This window comes from Ranitomeya variabilis, chromosome 1, assembly GCF_051348905.1.
Source record: "Ranitomeya variabilis isolate aRanVar5 chromosome 1, aRanVar5.hap1, whole genome shotgun sequence".
Classification (NCBI taxonomy): domain Eukaryota; kingdom Metazoa; phylum Chordata; class Amphibia; order Anura; family Dendrobatidae; genus Ranitomeya; species Ranitomeya variabilis.
This window is the reverse complement of record NC_135232.1, coordinates 478,880,161-478,903,243: the sequence shown is the minus strand read 5'-3', so window position 1 is coordinate 478,903,243 and position 23,083 is coordinate 478,880,161. Positions and strand designations below refer to the sequence as shown.

At 46.7% G+C, this 23,083-nt stretch overlaps 1 protein-coding gene across 1 annotated transcript; it reads right to left on the bottom strand.

Annotated features, from left to right (window-relative positions):
• Positions 1–16,205: 16,205 nt before the first annotated feature.
• LOC143796251 (protein kinase C-like 1) lies at positions 16,206–18,090 on the bottom strand. Its single transcript, XM_077281032.1, has 3 exons — positions 17,464–18,090; positions 16,253–16,380; positions 16,206–16,221 (listed from the first exon to the last, which is right to left on the bottom strand). Exons 1-3 carry the CDS (start codon positions 17,620–17,622, stop codon positions 16,206–16,208), a joined length of 303 nt encoding a protein of 100 aa, XP_077137147.1. The 5' UTR covers positions 17,623–18,090.
• Positions 18,091–23,083: the final 4,993 nt, after the last annotated feature.

The window sequence follows — 23,083 nt, the reverse complement described above, 5'->3', positions numbered from 1 at the left end:
CTGAAGGAGCATTAGAAAGTCCAAAAGGCATTACCAAATACTCAAAATGGCCCTCAGGCGTATTAAATGCGGTTTTCCACTCATCACCCTGCTTTATCCGCACAAGATTATACGCACCGCGAAGATCTATCTTAGTGAACCACCTAGCCCCCTTAATGCGAGCAAACAAATCAGTCAATAATGGCAATGGATACTGATATTTGACTGTAATCTTATTCAGAAGGCGATAATCTATACAAGGCCTCAGGGAACCATCTTTTTTTGCCACGAAAAAAAAACCTGCTCCCAGAGGGGATGAAGATGGACGAATATGTCCCTTTTCCAAGGACTCCTTAATATAATTCCGCATAGCAGTATGCTCTGGCACTGACAGATTAAATAAACGACCCTTAGGGAACTTACTGCCAGGAATTAATTCTATAGCACAGTCACAATCCCTATGAGGAGGGAGCAAATTGAGCTTAGGCTCCTCAAAAACATCCCGATAGTCAGACAAAAACGCAGGGACCTCAGAAGGAGTAGATGAAGCGATTGAAATCAGAGGTGCATCATCATGAACCCCCTGACATCCCCAGCTTAACACAGACATTGTTTTCCAATCCAGGACTGGATTATGAGTTTGTAACCATGGCAGACCAAGCACTAGTACATCATGTAAATTATACAGTACAAGGAAGCGAATCACCTCCTGATGAACGGGAGTCATGCGCATGGTCACTTGTGTCCAGTACTGTGGTTTATTCATAGCCAATGGTGTAGAGTCAATTCCCTTCAAAGGAATAGGAACTTCCAGAGGCTCCAGACTAAAACCGCAGCGTTTGGCAAATGACCAATCCATAAGACTCAGGGCAGCGCCCGAATCCACATAGGCATCGACGGAAATGGATGACAGTGAACAAATCAGAGTTACAGACAAAATGAACTTAGGCTGCAGAGTACTAATGGCAAAAGATTTATCAACCTTTTTTGTGCGTTTAGAGCATGCTGATATAACATGAGCTGAATCACCACAATAAAAACACAATCCATTTTTCCGCCTATAATTTTGCCGTTCACTTCTGGACTGAATTCTATCACATTGCATAGTCTCAGGTGCCTGTTCAGAAGACACCGCCAACTGGTGCACAGGTTTGCGCTCCCGTAAACGCCGATCAATCTGAATGGCCATAGCCATAGACTCATTCAGACCTGTAGGCGCAGGGAACCCCACCATAATATCCTTAATGGCCTCAGAAAGACCATCTCTGAAGTTTGCAGCCAGGGCGCACTCATTCCACTGAGTAAGCACCGACCATTTCCGAAATTTTTGACAATATACTTCCGCTTCATCATGCCCCTGAGAGAGGGCTAATGAAGCCTTTTCAGCCTGAATCTCCAGGTTAGGTTCCTCATAGAGCAATCCCAGTGCCAGAAAAAATGCATCCACACTGAGCAATGCAGGATCCCCTGGTGCCAATGCAAATGCCCAATTCTGAGGGTCGCCCCGCAGGAAAGATATTACAATCTTGACCTGCTGAACAGGGTCTCCAGAGGAGCGAGATTTCAAAGAAAGAAACAATTTGCAATTGTTCCTGAAATTCAGGAACGCAGATCTATCTCCAGAAAAAAACTCTGGAATAGGAATTCTAGGTTCAGACATAGGAGTGTGAACAACAAAATCCTGTATGTTTTGAACTTTTGCAGCAAGATTATTCAGGCTGGAAGCCAAACTCTGGACATCCATGTTAAACAGCTAAGGTCAGAGCCATTCAAGGGTTAAGAGGAGGTAAGAAGCAGCTAGACAGCAATTAAGGGCTAGGCAGCAAAACTCTGAGGGAAAAAAAAAAAATAAATTCCCTTCAACACTTCTTTTTCTCCTGCTTCAGCCCAAACAATTAATACTTTGTGGGCCGGCTATACTGTCATGTTCCCAATGGCAGGGAATTAAACACATAACACGGGCAAAAACAGGACGAGCTCTAGGGTGATGGAACCTGAGCTGACCGCGATCCTGAACCTCAACACTCAACTAACAGCAGCCGGGGAACGTTCCTGGGGGGACTCTAGACGTCTCGCGCCAGCCGGAGATCTAGCTACCCCTATCAGAAGAATCACAGACCTATCTTGCCTCCAGAGAAATATTCCCACAGAAATAGCAGCCCCCCACATATAATGACGGTGAAATGAGAGGAAGGCACAAACGTAGTTATGAAAACAGATTCAGCAAAATGAGGCCCGCTTAAGCTAGATAGCAGAGGATACAAAAGGTGAACTGCGCGGTCAGCTTAAAACCCTTCAAAATACCATCCTGAAATTACTTGAACTCATGTGCCAACTCATGGTACATGAGTGGTAATTTCAGCCCACTAGAGCAACCAGCAGCAGAGAATTACATATCTGCAAGCTGGACAAAAAACATGAAAGCAAACATGAAACAGGGAAATCCAGACTTAGCTTGTCTTGAAGGCCTAGGAGCAGGTAGCAAAGGTAACAGAGACACACTGATACATTGATAGCCGGCAAGGGAATGACAGGAAAGCCAGGTTAAATAGGAAACACCCAGCCTCTGATGGACAGGTGGAAACCAGAGACCGCAACCCACCAAAGTCACCCAGTACCAGTTGTAACCACCAGAGGGAGCCCAAAAACAGAATCCACAACAGGGGCCATTCTGGGGGGGGAGAGCTGCACTGTATACTATGAGGCAGTGTGCTGTATACTATGAGGCTGCACTGTATACCATGAGGCTGTGTGTTGTATACCATGAGGCTGTGTGCTGTATACCATGAGGCTGCGCTGTATACTATGAGGCAGTGCTGTATACCATGAGGCTGTGTGCTGTATACCATGAGACTGCGCTGTATACTATGAGGCTGCGCTGTATACTATGAGGCTGCGCTGTATACTACGAGGCTGCGCTGTATACTATGAGGCTGTTCTGTATACTATGAGGCTGTTCTGTATACTATGAGGCTGCGCTGTATACTATGAGGCTGTTCTGTATACTATGAGGCTGCGCTGTATACTATGCGGGCTGTGCTGTATACTATGTGGGTTGTGTTGTATACTAAGGTGGGTACATTATACGTTATCTTCTATGGGGGAGGCTGTGTTATATACTATGGGGGGTGCATTATATACTATGGGGAAGGCTGTGTTACATACTATGGGGGGCTGCATTATATTCTATGGGGGCTACATTATATTCTATGGGGAGGTGGACTGTATTATATTCCATGGGGGGCTACATTATATTCTATGGGGGGCTGTATTAGATTTTATGAGGGAGGATTGCATCATACTCTTTGATGGGGCTACATTATATTCTATGGGGAGGTCGGCTGTATTATATTCTATGGGGGGGTTGTATGTTTGGTATTTTTCGTTACCCCTGTTCGTATTATCTTGTTAGTCTGGTTGGTATATTACGGTACACTATTAATCACCTCCTTCCTGCGTGCGGTAAGGGTGCAGACTGAGGGTGGAGCTAAGGCAAGGTATGTGGCCACAGCATCTTCATCATCAGAAGTAACCTGGGGAACAGAGCAAGCTAGGGGCCCCTAGTGTTAGGGACAGGGAATGAGCCCCTGGTCCCAGGACACCCGACAACAGAGTTGTGACAAATACACTCCTCAGTCCTCCAAATAGTATAGTACACAAATTTTAGTCCTCAATATTGTATAATGCACCCCCATAGTCCTTCATGTAGTGCAATCCACCCCATAGTTCTTCATATAGTATAATGCATTCCCCATAGCCTTCCATACAGTATAATGCAGGTTCCATATAGTGCATATAGTATAATGCACTCCCCATAGTACGATAGAGTGTAATGCAGCCCCCATAAAGGATAATGCACTCCATAGTCATAGTCATTGATAGAGTATGATGGAGCCCCCTCAGAGTATAATGCATCCCCCCCTCAGAGTATAATGCAGCCACTACATAGAGTATAATGTAGGCACCCCATAGAGCAGTGTTCCCCAACTCTGGTCCTCAAGAGCCACCAACAGGTCATGTTTTCAGGATTTCCTTAATATTGAAGAGGTAATAATTGCATCACCTGCACAGGCAATAATTCCATCACTTGTGCAATACTAAGGAAAACCTGAAAACATGACCTGTTGGTGGCTCTTGAGGACCGGAGTTGGGGAACACTGCCATAGCATATAATGCAGCCACCCCATAGAGTATCATGTAGCCCAACTGTCCTGCAGTATTATGGCTGCACGTACTCACTAATATATGAAAAAAATTTCCATACTCACCTCTCCTCCTAGTTCCCCCGCTGCTGCAGAGCGTCTCAGCAGCTCCACTGCCTGGCATAGCATGGTGCGCGATTAATTGACGTCATCGCGTACCCACTGCGTCAGAAATAGAGGGGAATGATGGGAGAGGGAGCTTCAGATGACACTCTCTGTATCGGCATCCCCTGACCCACGGATCCCATAGTGGCCTCATGGTGTGCCGGTATTAGCGGCTGCGTGGTATGCCGCTATTAACGGTATACCACTGGCTGGGGGCCCCTGGAGGAGTGAGGGTACTAGGCAGATGCCAAGTCTGCCTACCCCTAATGCTGACCATGGATCTATGAGAGCTTTATGGCACCTCTGTAACAGTGGTAATGTGGGGGGATGTGTCATTACACCATATACTGTTCAGGGTGTATGAAAGCTTAGTGATGTCCCCTGTAGGAGCGATAATGGCGGCCATTTTGATTGTCATCCTTTATTTCCAGATACAGATCACTAGGAAATGACACAAAAGCTGTTACTATCACATCTCTTGCTGTGGACGCCTCTCTGCAGGGGATTCTCCTTCTTCATTAATCTTTTCTGGAGGATCTAATCAGACTGGCTGTCTATGATATGGGGGTCCGGTATAGGAAACCCATTCTTCTCTGTCCTGTTAGGAAGTTCTGAGGTAATAGAGGATGGAGCGGCTCAGTGTTCTCATTTATTAGCGGAAATGGAGAAATGCCCCAGAGTCTCCTGCTCTGGACCTGACACTCCCAGGAATCAGAGCAATTACCTGATTTATCCCCATTGGATATAACGATATCGGGGCTCATCCAGCTTTATCTCATGTGTGACAATGATCCCCAAACTCCAGTCCTCACAGCCCCAACACATCATGGTGTCAGGATTTCCTTCATTTTGCACTGAGGATGGAATTATTATCGAGGCCTCAGAAGCTGCTGCAGGTTCTCTCCCCCGAGAAATACAAAGGAAATCCTGACACCATGATGTGTTGGGGCCGTGAGGCCTGGAGTGTGGGGGACACTGCTGTATGCGCCCACCAGACATAGGGGGCAGTATAATAATGACTACATGGCCGAGCAATGGAGTAAAGACAACACAAAGGTATAGGGGTAAAAAGAAGATTTTATTTATAGATGAGGTTATTATATATTATATATCATGTATATGTGTAAATTATTCATCTATCAGACTAAATCTATCTATGGGCCGTGTTGGTCCAGAGGAAGGCGAAAACCCCCTGTGAGGAATTGGCCAATTATCCTCATATTAGGGGGGAAAATTCCTTCCTGACCCCAAATATGGCGATCAGAATGAATCCCAGGATCAAGGGCTCATAGCTAATGTGTATACGTAAGTTTAATGTAAAAAATATATATTATTTAAAATGATTATTATATTATTATTATATAAATTTTTCGGCTAATTTACGTTTATATTTGTGTCGACTATATTATTGTAAATCCAAAAGATTATATTATTATTTTACATAAATTATATATTTTTTATTATAAACATAAGAAGCTACTTATTTATTCTATTTTACTAAACCTATCTATGGGCCGTGTTGGTCCAGAGGAAGGCGAAAACCCCCTGTGAGGAATCGTTCAATTATCCTCATATCAGGGGGGAAAATTCCTTCCTGACCCCAAATAAAGTATGGCGGTCAGAATAAATCCCAGGATCAAGGGCTGATAATGAACCGATGAGATTAAAGTAAAAAAATGTGTTGTATTATTTTTTTCATACTAATCTGGTAGCATATTTGGACTAATTTATGTCTATATTTGGTTAGGAAACATTTTTTCAACTAATAATATTTTATTTTGTATCTTTTTTATGCTCTAAAAGTGTGCACTTACTTATTAACCTTTGACACTAAATGTATGTATCGGCTGTGTTGATCCAGAGGAAGACGAAAACCCCCAAATTCCTTCCTGACCCCAAATATGGCGAACAGAATGAATCCCAAGATCAAAGGCTGATACCTAACCTGTGTAATGTACCTAACCTGTGTAATATACCTGTCATGTAAAATAATATATGTTTCTTTACTTGGACTAATTATTATTTATAGGAACTATTTTTTCTTTTAAAGTAAGAACATTTTATTTTATTATAACTTTTTTTGTGCTACTAGTGTGTGATTCTACTTATTAATCTATTATACTAAACCTATTTAAGGCCGTGTAGATCCAGAGGAAGGCGAAAACCCCCTATGAGGAATGGGCCAATTGTCCTCATATTAGGGGGAAAAATTCCTTCCTGACCCCAAATATGGCAATCAGATTAAATCTCAGGATCAGAAGCCGATCTATGTCCTACATCTATGTGATGATATGTACTGTGTGCTATGTGTGTGCCTGTACTGATGATGTAGTGTGGGGACCTGCACTGACCATGCACAGTAGTGTGGGTGATGTGTGATGGGTGCGATACTTACCAGGCCTGTGCTAAGGTGAGATCAGGGATAATGGCCGCTCCTTACATGCTGCTGCTCAGCGGCCCCAGGAAAGGTGCGACTATTGTTCCTGAACTCACCAGATGGAAACTTAGCACAGGCCGCTCCTTGGGTAGAAGATCTTCGGGCTGGAGGGATGTTAGATGCCAGCCCAGGAGGTCAAGGGTCTGGGGCAGTAATGGCAGTGGTCCGGCATGAAGATGGAATAGAGAGAGATGATGTTGAAGGGCAGCCGAGGTGACGTACACCAGCAGAGACGTGAGGCACGGGTCAGGAGGCATGAAGTTCTGGGCAGTTGGCACGGGCTCATCCAGCAAGATATAAGAGGAAGACAGGAAATCTATCTACCGGATCTTATGTTATATTAGGGGAATGGTCTTTATAATGAACCATTCTGCTATATAACATCAGATACAATGTACTGACATAATAGGTGTCCTGTGTGTACATCGGTCACTCACCAGATGGTCGTGAATTCTTTCACAGTCCAGATCTTTTCATCCACCTAAGAAAAATAGAAACATAAAGTCACTGTCAGAAAAAGTGAAAAAGGTAAGTGCAGCGCCCCAGAGTCCTGGTCGTTGCAGTACTGTGGCTCCGCCACTAAGGGGAGCTATGGTACGTCTGATTGCACTAAAGGAGTTTCTCTGACCAGGTAACACTCACACTACACTTCACACTCCGGCCACCAGGGGGGGTGGTTCTATCTAGTAGGCCACTCCTCACACTCTGGTAAAACTGGGGGGTTGGACAGGAAGACAAGAGAGAAGTAGCTGGGAAGAGCTAGTGAGAGGACCTGTCAGGGATGGGATCCTGACAGACTCCTCAGAGCAGAACTAACCAGTGCACAACGGGAATACAGTAAAGAGGAATTGGGACCAGAAGGAGTCGTGCTGTTAGACCGAGGCAACATCCTTCTGAGGCGCAAACAGTCGGTGGCCGGAACGCCGAGCAAGTAAGAGACTTTAAGTACTACTGCAAACCACGGCAGGACAGCCAATTACAGGTTGGCTGTCTCACTTAACACCTAAGCAGACAACGGAGGCAGCTGTGGGAGAGGGGCGACTCTAGGGTCCCGGAAGAACTCCAGGCCTACTCCGTCATACGGGTGCGTCCTACCATATCACCTGGAGGACGGAGAGAACGAACATCAGAGATAGACAGAACCAGTTGTGAGGACTGTCCCGGGAGCTCAGCAGGGAAGGACTACAACACCCAGCGCTAGAAGGTAGACACTGATTCCCACCTGTAAAGAGAACTCCTGATGTGTCTTTAGACCGGCCGGTCTCTGACAGCCCTGGTAACAGCGCTCTGGACTGAGGACTCTAAAACCTTCAGTAAAGAGGTAAAGAGACTGCAACTTGGTGTCCTCGTTATTTACTGCACCGCACCACCACCGCTATCCACATCTATTACTGTACGCCCCTCAGCAGGGTCACGGACCGGGTCTAGCCACCGTGACAACCCCAGAGCAGAGACTCAGAGGCCCGGCACCGGGTACCCCTCGGCCCTGCGGCAGTGGGGGCGCTACAACTTGGCGTCACGAACAGGATCTACTTAAGCCTGAAGAATCAGGTCATGTGTGCCTTAGAACTGTGATTTATTGTGCTTGGACTGTACTTTATTGCAAAGACTGTGCTGTGCCATTTACCGCCAAAATTCGCCATTGCCGCGCACGGAGGGAGGAGCCTTAGCTTCGTGGGCGGAACCAGCCAAAAGAAGCGCGGAACGGAAAGCGCAGTAAGGCGCCAATCCCGGAAGAGGAACTCCGACCTCCAGCAGGTTAGTGGGAGGAAGGGACAGCCATGTCCGAGTCGGGAGGAGAGGAGGTGGCGGCCGCAGCCGCGGACGCAGGGGCAGCTCCGGTCCCCGCAGCGAGTGAAGCCGCGGCCCTAATACCACCACCGGTTGCCGCAGAACCCGCTGTTCCCCTCAGCCAGTCGGACACTGCCGCTAACACAAAAGCCATAATGCCCTTCTCCATGCCGTACCTGCCCGGAGCGGCCTGGCTCCCACGATACTCTGGGGAGTCGCATACATTCACTGACTTTAAAGAAGGGCTCTGCAGCCTGCTCGAGTTCTATCCCCTGACAGAGCCTCAGAAGGTTCATATGATAACCGGCCAACTCTTTGGGGCGGCTCTGAGAGAATTGAAGTCCTGGCCCGCCGAGGATAAGGGAACTGCACAACAGATTTTTGCAAAGCTTAAAGCCACCTTCGATACTCGCACTGCTACAGAAATTAAACTGACTTTCTATGGATGCAAACAAAGGCCGCAGGATAGCTTACGGGACTATGCCCTTAATCTCCAAGAGGCGATGCGGGCCATTAAGCAGAGTGACCCCAGCAGCATGCAAGATGAGGATAAACTTCTGAAGGAGCGGTTCATTGAGGGGCTCCTGTGCAGTCACCAGCGGGGCCAATTGCACTTCCTGGCCATGCAAAATCCAGACTTGACTTTTGCGCAATTTAAAGATAAGGCTATCCAGGCATTGCAGGAGCGACAGCCCAGCTGCGCAATACCACCCAGGCGCCCCGCTCTCACATACCACCAGGAGGTGGCATCGGATACCCCAGTTGCCGCGGAGGCCGACGCCCAGAGCTTCGAGGACGACTCCCCTGCAGGACTTCGCCTCCAGATGCAAGAGCTAACCAAGAGCATTGCTGCCCTAGCCCGGACGGTGCAGTCCCTACAGGAGGCCCCCAAAGAAAAGATCCAGCTAGCCTCCGGACCAGAAGATGTCCCCTGGACGCGACAGAAGAGGACCCCACCGACCAGAGGCCGGGACAGCGATCGCTTCCATCAGGACGGACGACCCATCTGCCGCCGATGTCACCAGGTGGGCCACCTTGCAAGGTACTGTCCTTTAAACGAGCAACCCCTGGGGCAAAGGGCCAACCCCCAGGAGTAGGACGGTCAGGCCCGCAGCATTGGAGAACCAAGTATATTGGAGGACGACCAGTTCTCCCTGTAGTGATTGATGGAATCCCCTTGAACGCCTTGCTGGACACCGGTTCTCAGGTGACGACTATACCTTACGTGCTTTATAAACGGTATTGGGAGGACGCTGATATTACTCGTGGCCCTGACGATGATTTCACCATAATAGCCAGTAATGGTCAGCCGTTGCCACAAGTGGGGTATAAGGAGGTCACCATCAAGGTGGGGCGAGTGGAATTGAAAGCCCAAGGGATTGTGATTGTTGATATTGAACGTCGAGAATGTAATCCCATGATGACTCTTGGTACTAATGTTATAGAAAATTGTCTTGCAGAAGTTATTGTTTTGTTGCAACAGGTGGCAGAAACCGCTGGCCACAGTGAGCAACGTGCCCTGCAGAAGGAAATCAGAGCTCTGATGCAGAGACAGCAGGTAGAGCTGACTGGTGGTGAGATTGGTCATGTCACTGTGAGTGATTCAAACCCCATCGCGATACCCCCCAGGAGTGAGATGTTAATATGGTGTCGGGCAGCCATAGGCCTCAGGGGTAAGGACTACCAGGCCTTGGTAGAACCCGTATATTCAGACAATAGGCCCACTGTTCTGACAGCCCGGGGGGTGGTCGACGTCCGCCAGGGGAGAGTGCCCGTACGTGTCCTCAATTGTGGGGAGGAAGAGGTTCACCTCACCAAGTATACCACGCTCGCCAAACTGTTCACTGTCAATAATAGTGTGATACAGACACCTGAACCCTTGGTCCCGTCAAACGTGGCGGAGAACAAAGGTTCTGCAGAGCACTCGAAAGACTGGTGTCGGGAATTGCATGTGGGCACTGACTCTACCCCATCCCATCAAAAACAGGGGGCCTACAGGGTGGTACACGAGTACGAGCAGGTATTCAGCAAACACCCCTTAGATTTTGGGCAGGTGAAAGGGATCCAACATCACATCCCCACGGGAGATCACCGACCCATAAAAGAGAGATATCGCCCTGTACCCCCAGCTCATTACCAGTGTGCCAAGGACATGTTGCGGGAAATGAAGGAGGCTGGGGTGGTGAGAGACAGCTGTAGCCCCTGGGCAGCTCCGTTAGTCCTTGTTAAAAAGAAAGATGGTACAATGAGGATGTGTGTTGATTACAGGCAGTTGAATCGCATTACACATAAGGACGCATACCCACTGCCCAGGATAGAGGGTTCTCTGGCTGCCTTAAAATCTGCTAACTACTCCTCTACCTTAGATCTCACCAGTGGGTACTGGCAGGTTCCTGTAGCGGAGGCGGACAAGGAGAAGACGGCCTTCACGACACCAATGGGTCTCTGCGAGTTCAACTACATGCCCTTCGGATTGTGCAATGCTCCCGGGACATTCCAGAGGATGATGGAGTGCTGCCTAGGACACATGAACTTTGAAACTGTGCTGCTGTATTTGGATGATGTCATTGTCTTCTCTAAGACCTACGAAGACCATCTGAAGCACCTGGCCGAGGTGTTTGAAGCCCTGTCCAACTTCAGCTTAAAGGTGAAACCGTCCAAGTGTCATCTGCTGAAACCTAAAGTGCAGTACCTGGGCCATGTGGTGAGCACTGAAGGAGTGGCCCCAGACCCCGACAAGGTCACAGTGATCAAGGACTGGCCAAAGCCCAGTGACCTCCACGAAGTCCGGCAGTTCCTCGGGCTGGTAGGCTATTACCGGAGGTTCATTAAGGACTTCACCAAGAAGGCCGCACACTTGCAAAACCTGTTGGTGGGCCAACCAAAGAAGACCAAGGGGAGGAACACCCCCTTTGATTGGAACGAGGAGCTGGAGGAATCCTTCACCTGTTTGAAGTCGGCACTGACGGGAGAAGAGGTACTGGCTTACCCCGAATATGACCAACCGTTTGTGCTGTACACAGATGCCAGCAATGTGGGATTAGGAGCCGTGCTGTCTCAGGTCCAGAAAGGCAAAGAAAGGGTGATCGCTTACGCCAGCAGGAAACTCCGTCCCACGGAAAGGAACCCTGACAACTACAGTTCCTTTAAGCTGGAATTCCTTGCCATTGTCTGGGCAGTGACAGAGAGGTTCAAACACTACCTGGCCTCCGCGAAATTCACCATCTTCACGGACAACAATCCGCTAACGCATCTGGATACTGCCAAACTCGGGGCCTTGGAACAGCGATGGATGGCCCGGCTGTCCAACTACGATTACACCATCAAGTACCGGGCAGGACACGAGAATGCCAATGCCGATGCCTTGTCCCGAATGCCCAATTTGCCAGAAGCGGGAGAGGACCCGGAGGCACTTGAAGAGGTGGAACTGCCTGCATTCCATCGCCCCAAAGCCACTCAGAGCTCTCATCATGTGAAGAACAGGCACAAGAACCAACCGGATGACACGCTGAATCCCCTGCCCCATCACGGGTGGGCGGAAACCCAGGATGGTGACCCCGCGGTCCGTCGGGTGAAGGAGCTCTTGACGCAGGCAGGGTCGCACCCTGGCCCAGATGACCCACAAGAGACCCAACAGCTGTGGAAGGGGAGAAGCAAACTGTTTATCCATGATGGCAAGTTGTGCAGGAGGAGCATCGACCCACGTACTCATGGTGTGGCAGATAGTGGTGCCAAGGCGAGATGCGCCCATGGTTCTGGGAGCCTACCATGATGGAGCCGGACACTTCGGATGGAGGAAGCTAGAAAGGCTACTCCGAGGGAGGTTCTATTGGATTGGCATGAAGAGAACCATTGAGAAGTGGTGTCGGGAGTGTGGTCCATGTAGTCTGCGCAGGAAGGACCGTGACAGTCAACGGGCTCTCCTGCGGCCTATCATCACCAAACGGCCGCTCGAACTGGTCGCGCTGGATCATGTGAAGCTGACACCTAGCCGGTCGGGCTATATCTATGCCCTTACCATTGTGGACCACTACTCCAGGTTTTTGGTGGTTGTACCTGTCAAGGATCTAACGGCCAGGACTGCAGCCAGGGCCTTCCAGCAGCACTTTTGTAAGCCCCATGGCTACCCAGAGAAGGTACTGACTGATCAGGGACCTGCATTCGAAGCGGAAGTGTTCCAAGAATTCTGTCAACTGTACGGGTGTAAGAAGATCAGAACCACACCGTACCATCCTCAAACCAACGGGATGTGTGAGAAGATGAACCAAGTGGTAATCGATTTATTGAAGACCTTGCCTGTGGAGGAACGGAACCTGTGGCCAATAAAGTTGCCTGACTTGGTGGATATGTACAATCACATCCCAGTAAGTTCCACCAACTGTACCCCAGCGTACCTGATGCGAGGAAGATCTAGTCGGTTACCCGTTGATTTGGACATGGGGGTCCTAGTACCCGAAGATACCTCGCCGGATGCCGGCTGGGATGCAGAAAGGCAGCGAAGGTACCGCGAGGTACAGGAGTGTGTAGAAAGAAGTCTCGCCCAGGCTAGGCAAAAACAAGAAAGGGACTACAACCAACACGCTCCTGCGATTCCCCTGTCCCCTGGTGAACAAGTACTTAAACGAAAGAGGAGATTACACAAGCTCGATGACCAATGGGAAAAGAAACCGTATACCATCCTGCCATCCGACTTTGACAACACGAAGGTCTGTCTCATCAGCAAGGACAGAGGGGAGACCTCGACAGCGGTATCCAGGGATCACCTTAAGGTCTGCCCCGATAAGTTGAGAGAGAGGGACACGGCCCCAGGAATCTCCCCGCCGGTGGAAAAGGAGAAGATGATCCATACCGTCCTTGGTGACTTTCCCCAGTCCTGGACTCAGATAAATCAGGCCATCGTGGTACCTGTTCTAATGTTTCCACAGCCGGACCCACCAGAAACAATGGTGGTACCAGATCATCCGGCCCCGCAACCTCAACAAGCCTTACCTGAAGATGCCATGCCAACCGTTGAACCGGCAAATCCTCCCTCTGCTATCAGTGAATCTGCTGTACCCACTGTTGATAGCAGCAGCCCTGAGAGCCCCAGCCTGCCAGTGCTACCCAGACTCACTAGAAGTGTAGCTAGAAGACAGTACACTACACCAGCGGTAGCAAGCATAGCGGGCCCCGTTAGGCCAATAGCAACCCCTGCGCTGCGACGGTCCACACGCAGCACTCAAAATCAAACTCCTCTCTGCTACAAAACTTGGAGGTATTAGCGGGGGCTGCTATTCAGTTGAAAATGTTTGTGTATATCTTTTGTTACAGGTTTTAAAATGGACAATAGAGTAATGGACAGTGAATTGCTCAAAAACTTTCACAAGGGGGCCCCTTTGTTTACCCGGGGTCCCCGCTGTTTCAACCACTGAACTGAGAGTCATAAACTGTGCATGACCTAACTTTCGCAACGTTCAAGAGTCCTCACCTCCCGTAAAGGGAAGCACTGTTATGTTTAATTGTTTATGCTATTTCAAAATTTTGTGTGTTTTCTGTTAACATGTATTGTTGTTCTTGTTTTCCCAGTCCGGGAGTACTGGATTTAACCGGGGGGGAGTGCAGCGCCCCAGAGTCCTGGTCGTTGCAGTACTGTGGCTCCGCCACTAAGGGGAGCTATGGTACGTCTGATTGCACTAAAGGAGTTTCTCTGACCAGGTAACACTCACACTACACTTCACACTCCGGCCACCAGGGGGGGTGGTTCTATCTAGTAGGCCACTCCTCACACTCTGGTAAAACTGGGGGGTTGGACAGGAAGACAAGAGAGAAGTAGCTGGGAAGAGCTAGTGAGAGGACCTGTCAGGGATGGGATCCTGACAGACTCCTCAGAGCAGAACTAACCAGGGAATACAGTAAAGAGGAATTGGGACCAGAAGGAGTCGTGCTGTTAGACCGAGGCAACATCCTTCTGAGGCGCAAACAGTCGGTGGCCGGAACGCCGAGCAAGTAAGAGACTTTAAGTACTACTGCAAACCACGGCAGGACAGCCAATTACAGGTTGGCTGTCTCACTTAACACCTAAGCAGACAACGGAGGCAGCTGTGGGAGAGGGGCGACTCTAGGGTCCCAGAAGAACTCCAGGCCTACCCCGTCATACGGGTGCGTCCTACCATATCACCTGGAGAACGGAGAGAACGAACATCAGAGATAGACAGAACCAGTTGTGAGGACTGTCCCGGGAGCTCAGCAGGGAAGGACTACAACACCCAGCGCTAGAAGGTAGACACTGATTCCCACCTGTAAAGAGAACTCCTGATGTGTCTTTAGACCGGCCGGTCTCTGACAGCCCTGGTAACAGCGCTCTGGACTGAGGACTCTAAAACCTTCAGTAAAGAGGTAAAGAGACTGCAACTTGGTGTCCTCGTTATTTACTGCACCGCACCACCACCGCTATCCACATCTATTACTGTACGCCCCTCAGCAGGGTCACGGACCGGGTCTAGCCACCGTGACAACCCCAGAGCAGAGACTCAGAGGCCCGGCACCGGGTACCCCTCGGCCCTGCGGCAGTGGGGGCGCTACATAAGATTGATGATGATGATTACCACAATGAGAGAACAGCACCTGATGAGTGTTATCCCCAGAGGAGGAGATACTTACCGGGTCCAGCTTGGTGACACGTACGTAAATCCGGCCATGGGGTGAAGGACTGTGTGCTCTGGCCACTGCAGATGGTGGTTCTCCAGAAGTGGCCTGAATGGTGTAAATGGTGGCTCTACTCTCCTTTCCTCCAGATCCTCCCAGCCGATGGTGGTAAAGAATGGATGCTCTCTGATGTTCCCGCTCACACCCAGGCGTGTCTGAGGGTCTTTGCGCAGCAGCTTCTTGATGAGATGTTTCACGTCAGCATCAAGCCAAGTTGGATATTTTGGCTTCTCATTGATGATGGATTTGAAAGCCATTTGCTTGACGGGGCCGTTGTAAAATGGATATCGCCCTGCTGCCATCCTGGACACCACAATCCCCAGGCTCCACCAGTCCACTGCTGCGCCATACCGTTTTCTACGATGCACCTCAGGGGCCATGTAATGGAAAGCGCCCGTCACTCCAGAGATGTTTTTGGAGGAGGAGACGCCATCTTGGGCAAGCCCAAGGTCGATGATACGGATGTGGCCATCTGCATCCAACATGATGTTATCTGGCTTTATGTCACTGCAATGAAAGAAGAAAACAAAATAAGAAATCTGTCCAGTGATACAAGAGATGGAAAATGGGTCACTACAAAATACGGCAGAATAGGCGGCAGGACACCAGGGAAGCCGGGGGCCATATCTACAGCTTGTAAAGGGGACAGAGAGAAGGAGGAAAGTTCTGCTTACCGGTGGACGATGTTGTGTCCGTGGAGGAACTGGAGGCCACTTACCATCTCTGCTGTGTAGAATCTGATGGAGAGAACAGAGTGCAGAATCAATGTCATGAAATCCTTCTCTGGCAATCCCCAAATACCATGGCACCCCACCTCCTGCTTCCAGCACCCTAAATATATGCCCTGCCAGTGCTCCCCTAGCTGCACCCCGACCTCAGGTTTTTTCCCTTTCTCTTAGTTCTCTTTTAGGTACATTCTCTGCTTTCTCACCTCACATTGCCGATGTTCAGGCAGCCGCACATCCTGATCAAATCCTCCACGCTGCCACCGGACAGGTACTCCATGATTAAATATGCCCTTTGCTGAGACTGGTGTGCGGCATAGAGGTGGCACAGGAATGGGCAGTGTCTGGCCGCCAGGAGTATCCGCCGCTCTCTCAAGATGGTGTCCTCTTTGTCCCTTTTGGTGATCATTTTGAAGGCCACGTTGATGTTACTGCCGGGGACAGATGCCAGGACCACCTGAAAAACACAAATGGAGAATACTTAGAAGGTGTCTGCAGGGGTGGAAGGATCTGGATTTTATAGTCCACAAGGCGCATGAGAAAACTGAGTGATCGCTCAGTCTGCTAGTGACCAGGACCATATAGAGGAGCAGATCTATCTATCAGAACAATGCACTGCCTGCTCCATGGATGGGCTATGGAGAGGTCTTAATAAATATTCGTCATTTTAATATTTAGTTCATAAAACAATAATACACATGAAAATATTTAACTTTGTAATACATTTTATCAGCCAAATCAGCTTCTTTCTCCTCCAGGACTGATTTTTTATTTTCAAAATTCTATGTACCTGGGTAAACTCTGTATTTAGTGAAGACAGATTGTTACATTACTGAGGGGAGATGACAGTTGGTGCTGATAATATTCTATGCAGAAGGGAGGGGGAGGAGGAGGGAGGAGTTTTGCATTTAGCCCCTCCTCTTCACTACATAGAATATTATCAGCACCAACTGTCATCTCCTCTCAGTAATATAACAATCTGTCTTCACTAAATACAGAGTTTACCCAGAAATTGAGAATATAGAATATGAAAAATCAGTCTTGGTGGAGAAAGAAGATTTATCTGATTAGAATTATTACAAAGCTGCTTATTTTCATGTTTGCTATTGATTTATGAAATAAAAATTTAAATGACGATGACTTTTTAAAGGGTTTTCCTCTGTTACCATATGGAAATAAACAGAGTAAGCATTAGTAGAGGCATTGATTTGGCATTAGTATGGTCCAAATATCATTGATCATCTAGATTTAATAAAAACACAGAGACAAATGTATGTACAATATGGCAGCCTGATAGGAGAAAAAAATAATGTCCCCTGCCCTCTACAGCTGTGACCCCGGAGATGAACCCCCCAGTATAGAAGAATACCAGGTTATAGAAGCACTAGCCCTAACTATGGTGATGTCTTATACCTCATCTCACAGAAGGACACTACAATGAGCAATAACAAAGGAAGACATGGCTGATAATAGAGAACAATACATGGGGATATATGAAAAATCTCAGATTTCAAATAAATAACAAATTTGTAGGCCTTACTTTGCCAAAGGCGCCTCTACCTAGGACCTGGTGGATGTTGAAGCGGCTGATGTTAAGCCTGGCATAGGGGCCGGATGATCCAGGGTCTCCGCTGCATCCAGGTGTTGGCTCCTCCAATCCGCTGTTGTCTCGTCTCCTTTTCTTCTTTAATCCGGTCATGCTGTCCTCTACCCTCTTCCTCTTCTCCTCGCGCCTCTTCTCCTCGCTCCTCTTCTCGCTCTCTTCTCCTCATCCAGTAGTCGCCATTCTCCGTAATCTCTTCCCGCCTGTAGACCTCGGTCCAATCACTTCAGCCGACAGTTGAAAGTAAACGGCAGTTGGTCGTGTGCAGGTGACCAGAGGTCAGAGGTGACGGAACCCTCAGGTGGCTCCTGCCAGGCAGCGGCTCCTGGCCCTGCTCTGCCCTATACACTGTGATGTGGGCATCATGGGTGACAGTTTAGAGTGCAGAGGAACGGCAGAGAACTTCATGGCGACTTCCAGTGGTTTATTTATTAGATTATTAATCCCTCTATGTGTTTCATCATCGTTCCATTTTATAACTTACATTATTTTTGTATTGTAAAGTTAATATTTTTATTAGTTTTTCTATGTATCTTATCACATATTTCTTCAATGTCCCATTTCCCTTTATAATTTCTCCCAAGAGTCTATTCCACCAAAGTGGTGCGCACCTATTACCCCCAGTGCCACCCAGCCGGCTCTACTGCACCTCATGGACAGAATACACGGAGCTGTAAACTCTTCCTGAGCTTTTATTGTCTCTGTATAACCAACACTTTCTACCAATTATTACCTCTTACCAGGAATATGGTGATATTGGGGCAGTATATAATAAAGCCATCAGTGCTATATATAATACAGGTTGTACCGTTCCCAATAACCCATCACATGTGATTTACAGTAATCCCACCACAACCCAAGGGAAGGACGGGTCACTGCTGCTCATCTCTGGGGTCACCGAAATCTTCTTCTTCCTCTTTATAATATCGCTTTATTTACTTGTAACACAAAGAAAACAATTAAAACCCCCATAAATGAAAATTACCCTGTTATTACGGCTTCTTTGTGCTATTGTGTCACAGTCACAGGCAGTGAATACACCGTACCATTTACTGCTGCAGTCAGCAATTAGTTATATACTGGCGGATTGTCACCGTTATTGTAATGCCCTAAATCTATAAATATTAATCCCCTAACATGTTTCGCCCGCTCTCAGGCATCATCAGGAGAATGGGGATTAAAGGATTAAGATGTCCCCGCTCACTCCCATATTATTTGTGGTGCAGACGACTTATGACGTCACATCCACACAGACATGTGAAGACATAGCACAATCAGCAGGTGTCCTAGTCTCATAAACAGGACAGGACACAATTATTGACAACTATGAACACACCTGAGAGGGCTACCTTCAGGAGAATGTCATTAACTTAGACATATGACATCAGACACCATTTAATGGGTGATCTACAGTTAGGTACAGAAATATTTGGACAGAGACAACATTTTTCTCATTTTGGTTATAGACATTACCACAATTTAATTTTAAACAAAACAATTCAGATGCAGTTGAAGTTCAGACTTTCAGCTTTCATTTGAGGGTATCCACATTAAAATTGGATGAAGGGTTTAGGAGTTTCAGCTCCTTAACATGTGCCACCCTGTTTTTTTAAGGGACCAAAAGTAATTGGACAGATTCAATAATTTTCAATAAAATGTTCATTTCTAGTACTTGGTTGAAAACCCTTTGTTGGCAATGACTGCCTGAAGTCTTGAACTCATGGACATCACCAGACGCTGTGTTTCCTCCTTTTTGATGCTCTGCCAGGCCTTCACTGCGGTGGTTTTCAGTTGCTGTTTGTTTGTGGGCCTTTCTGTCTGAAGTTTAGTCTTTAACAAGTGAAATGCATGCTCAATTGGGTTGAGATCAGGTGACTGACTTGGCCATTCAAGAATATTCCACTTCTTTGCTTTATTAGACTCCTGGGTTGCTTTGGCTTCATGTTTTGGTCATTGTCCATCTGTAGTATGAAACGACGACCAATCAGTTTTGCTGCATTTGGCTGGATCTGAGCACACAGTATGGCTCTGAATACCTCAGAATTCATTTGGCTGCTTCTGTCCTGTGTCACATCATCAATAAACACTAGTCACCCAGTGCCACTGGCAGCCATGCATGCCCAAGCCATCACACTGCCTCCACCGTGTTTTACAGATGATGTGGTATGCTTTGGATCATGAGCTGTACCAAGCCTTCGCCACACTTTTCTCTTTCCATCATTCTGGTAGAGGTTGATCTTGGTTTCATCTGTCCAAAGAATGTTCTTCCTGAACTGTGCTGGCTTTTTTAGATGTTTTTTAGCCAAGTCCAGTCTAGCCTTTTTATTCTTGACACTTATGAGTGGCTTGCACCGTGCAGTGAACCCTCTGTATTTACTTTCATGCAGTCTTCTCTTTATGGTAGATTTGGATATTGATGCGCCTACCTCCTGGAGAGTGTTCTTCACTTGGTTGGCTGTTGTGAAGGGGTTTCTCTTCACCATGGAGGTTATTCTGCGATCACCCACCACTGTTGTCTTCCGTGGGCGCCCAGGTCTTTTGGCATTCATGAGTTCACCAGTGCTTTCTTTCCTTCTCAGGATGTACCAAACTGTACATTTTGCCACTCCGAATATTGTAGCAATTTCTCGGATGGGTTTTTTCTCTGTTTTCACAGCTTAAGAATGGCTTGTTTCACCTTCATGGAGAGCACTTTTGACCGCATGTTTACTTCATAGGAAAACCTTCCAAATGCAAGCACCACACCTCAAATCAACTCCAGGCCTTTTATCTGCTTAGTTGAGAATGACATAATGAAGGGATTGCCAAACCTGTCCATGAAATAGCCTTGGAGTCAATTGTCCAATTACTTTTGGTCCCTTGAAAAAACAGGGTGGCACAGGTTAAGGAGCTGAAACTCCTAAACTCTTCATCCAATTTTAATATGGATACCCTCAAATGAAAGCTGAAAGTCTGAACTTCAACTGCATCTGAATTGTTTTGTTTAAAATTAAATTGTGGTAATGTCTATAACCAAAATGAGAAAAATGTTGTCTCTGTCCAAATATTTCTGGACCTAACTGTATCATGCCCGATGTCAAGGTGGGAAAATCTACATTGGTCTCCTTGCTAGAGAACTTCACGTATGTATCAAGGAACATGTAAGGGACATGGACAAATCTAGGACAGAGGATGATCTTGAACAATTTAAAACCCTACTGAGATATTTTCAAAAATTCCATCATAGGGATTCAAGTCTTCTCAGAGTTCTTTTGGGACCGAGAAGTGGTGATCTCAAGAAAACTCATGCTTACATTGAGAGCAAGTGGACTTTTAGATTGGGTACCGACCAGGGTTAATGAAAATCTGGGGTTTGGTTCATTTTTAGAAATATGGAGGCATCTTTTGGGAGGTGGGTTTGTGTTTTTTTATTGATTTTAACTCATATTTGTTTGCTCTGCAGTATACAGCCATGAAGGCCGGATTGTAATCCACCTATCTATATCCATGTATGTGATGATTTCTACTTTGTGAACATTTTTCATCCTATAAAGAGATGGAGAATTGGGGGAGGAAAGTTTTCCTACAAACAAGCTTGTTTTTCTCTGCTATTGTACTCCATGGATCTGTTGCAGAATATATGAACTCTAGAAATGGTCTCTGGCTAGACTGTGAATTCTTTATTATTTTTTTCTGTGAGACATTATGGAGCCTTGATAGACTGTTGAACAGCCGGGATTGTGAACCTCTTTATGGACTTGATTTAATTATGATAGATGCTTGTGGACAATCAGGTTAAGGATTTTATCATTTGATTTAATGAATTGATAACTGATATTATTAGCTTTCTACAAAATTATTTTCTCTATTATATGGCCATATGGTATGTTGACACATTTAGACCTATTTTTATCTGTGTTATTGGGGACCATACTTTTCACTTTATACTTTTCCCTATTGTTGCTCTGCCTTTTTCACATCTTTTAACCCTTTGTAACTTACCTCTGTTTATATCAATTTCACTTGTGCAATTTTGGCAGAGCCTTATGCTTTGCATACACTTTTTTATATTATATATTTTTACCCCTTTTTATACTTTCTCTTATGATCCCCTAACTTTCCTGCTTTGGTAGTGATAATATGCTCAGATTTTTAAGTGTTAATTTCTATTAATAAAATTGATTTTATGGTTGAACATATTCTTTGATTCCCCTGTTACTTTAATTACACCTATTGGGGTTTTTTGTGTTCATAATGCTTTTTGAATTTGGACCTGTTATTTTTGATATTTATCTTGGGAAACTTCTTGTTTAACTACTGAAATATGTCATCAGTAAATGCACTCAATACTTAGTCGGGGCTCCTTTTGCATCAATTACTGCATCAATGCGTCGTGGCATGGAGGCTATCAGCCTGTGGCACTGCTGAGGTGTTATGGAAGCCCAGGTTGCTTTGATAGCAGCCTTCAGCTCATCTGCATTGTTTGGTCTGGTGTCTCATCTTCCTCTTTACAATACTCCATAGATTCTCTATGGGGTTAAGGTCAGGCGAGTTTGCTGACCAATCAAGCACAGTGATAAAGTTGTTTATAAACCAGGTATATTGGTACTTTTGGCAGTGTGGACAGGTGCCAAGTCCTGCTGGAGAATGACATTTCCATCTCCAAAGTGCTCTAAAATGTCCTCGTAGATGGATGCTCTGACTTTGGTCTTGATAAAACACAGTGGACCTACACCAGCAGATGACATGGCTCCCCAAACCATCACTGATTGTGGAAACTTCACACTAAACCTCCAGCAGCTTGGATTGTGGCCTCTCCACTCTTCCTCCAGATTCTGGGACCTTGATTTCCAAATGAAATGCAAAATTTACTTTCATCTGAAAACAACACCTTGGACCACTGATAACAGTCCAGTTCTTCTTCTCCTTGGCCCAGGTAAGAGGCTTCTGGCATTGTCTATTGGTCATGAGTCGGTTGACACAAGGAATGTGACACTTGTAGTCCATGTCCTGGATACATCTGTGTGTGGCGGCTCTTGAAGCAATGACTCCAGCAGCAGTCCACTCCTTGTGAATCTCCCACAAATTTTTAAATGGCCTTTTCTGAACAATCCTTTCAAGGCTGTGCACCTTTTTCTACCACACTTTTTCCTTCCACTCAACTTTCCATTATTATGCTTGGATACAGCACTCTGTGAACATTAGCTTCTATGGCAACGACCTTTATTGGCTTACCCTCCTTGTGGAGTGTCAATGACTGCCTTCTGGACATCTTTCAAGTCAGCAGTCTTCCCCATGATTGTGGAGCTACTGAAACAGACTAAGGGACCTTTTTAAACGCCTTTGCAGGTGGTTTTTTTGTTAATTGTTCTAATTTACTGAGATAATGACTTTTGTAATGACTCTACATAATATATGAGTTTAACTTTTTGTATTGAAGAACTGAAATAAATTAACTTTTTGATGTTGCACATCCCTGGAATCAGGGTGTCTAGCTCTTTATTATGCTGCTCTCAAATTACAAAAAAATTCTCTTTACGGGTGCATGTCTTTAAATATGTGTAACTTGTTCTGTGTA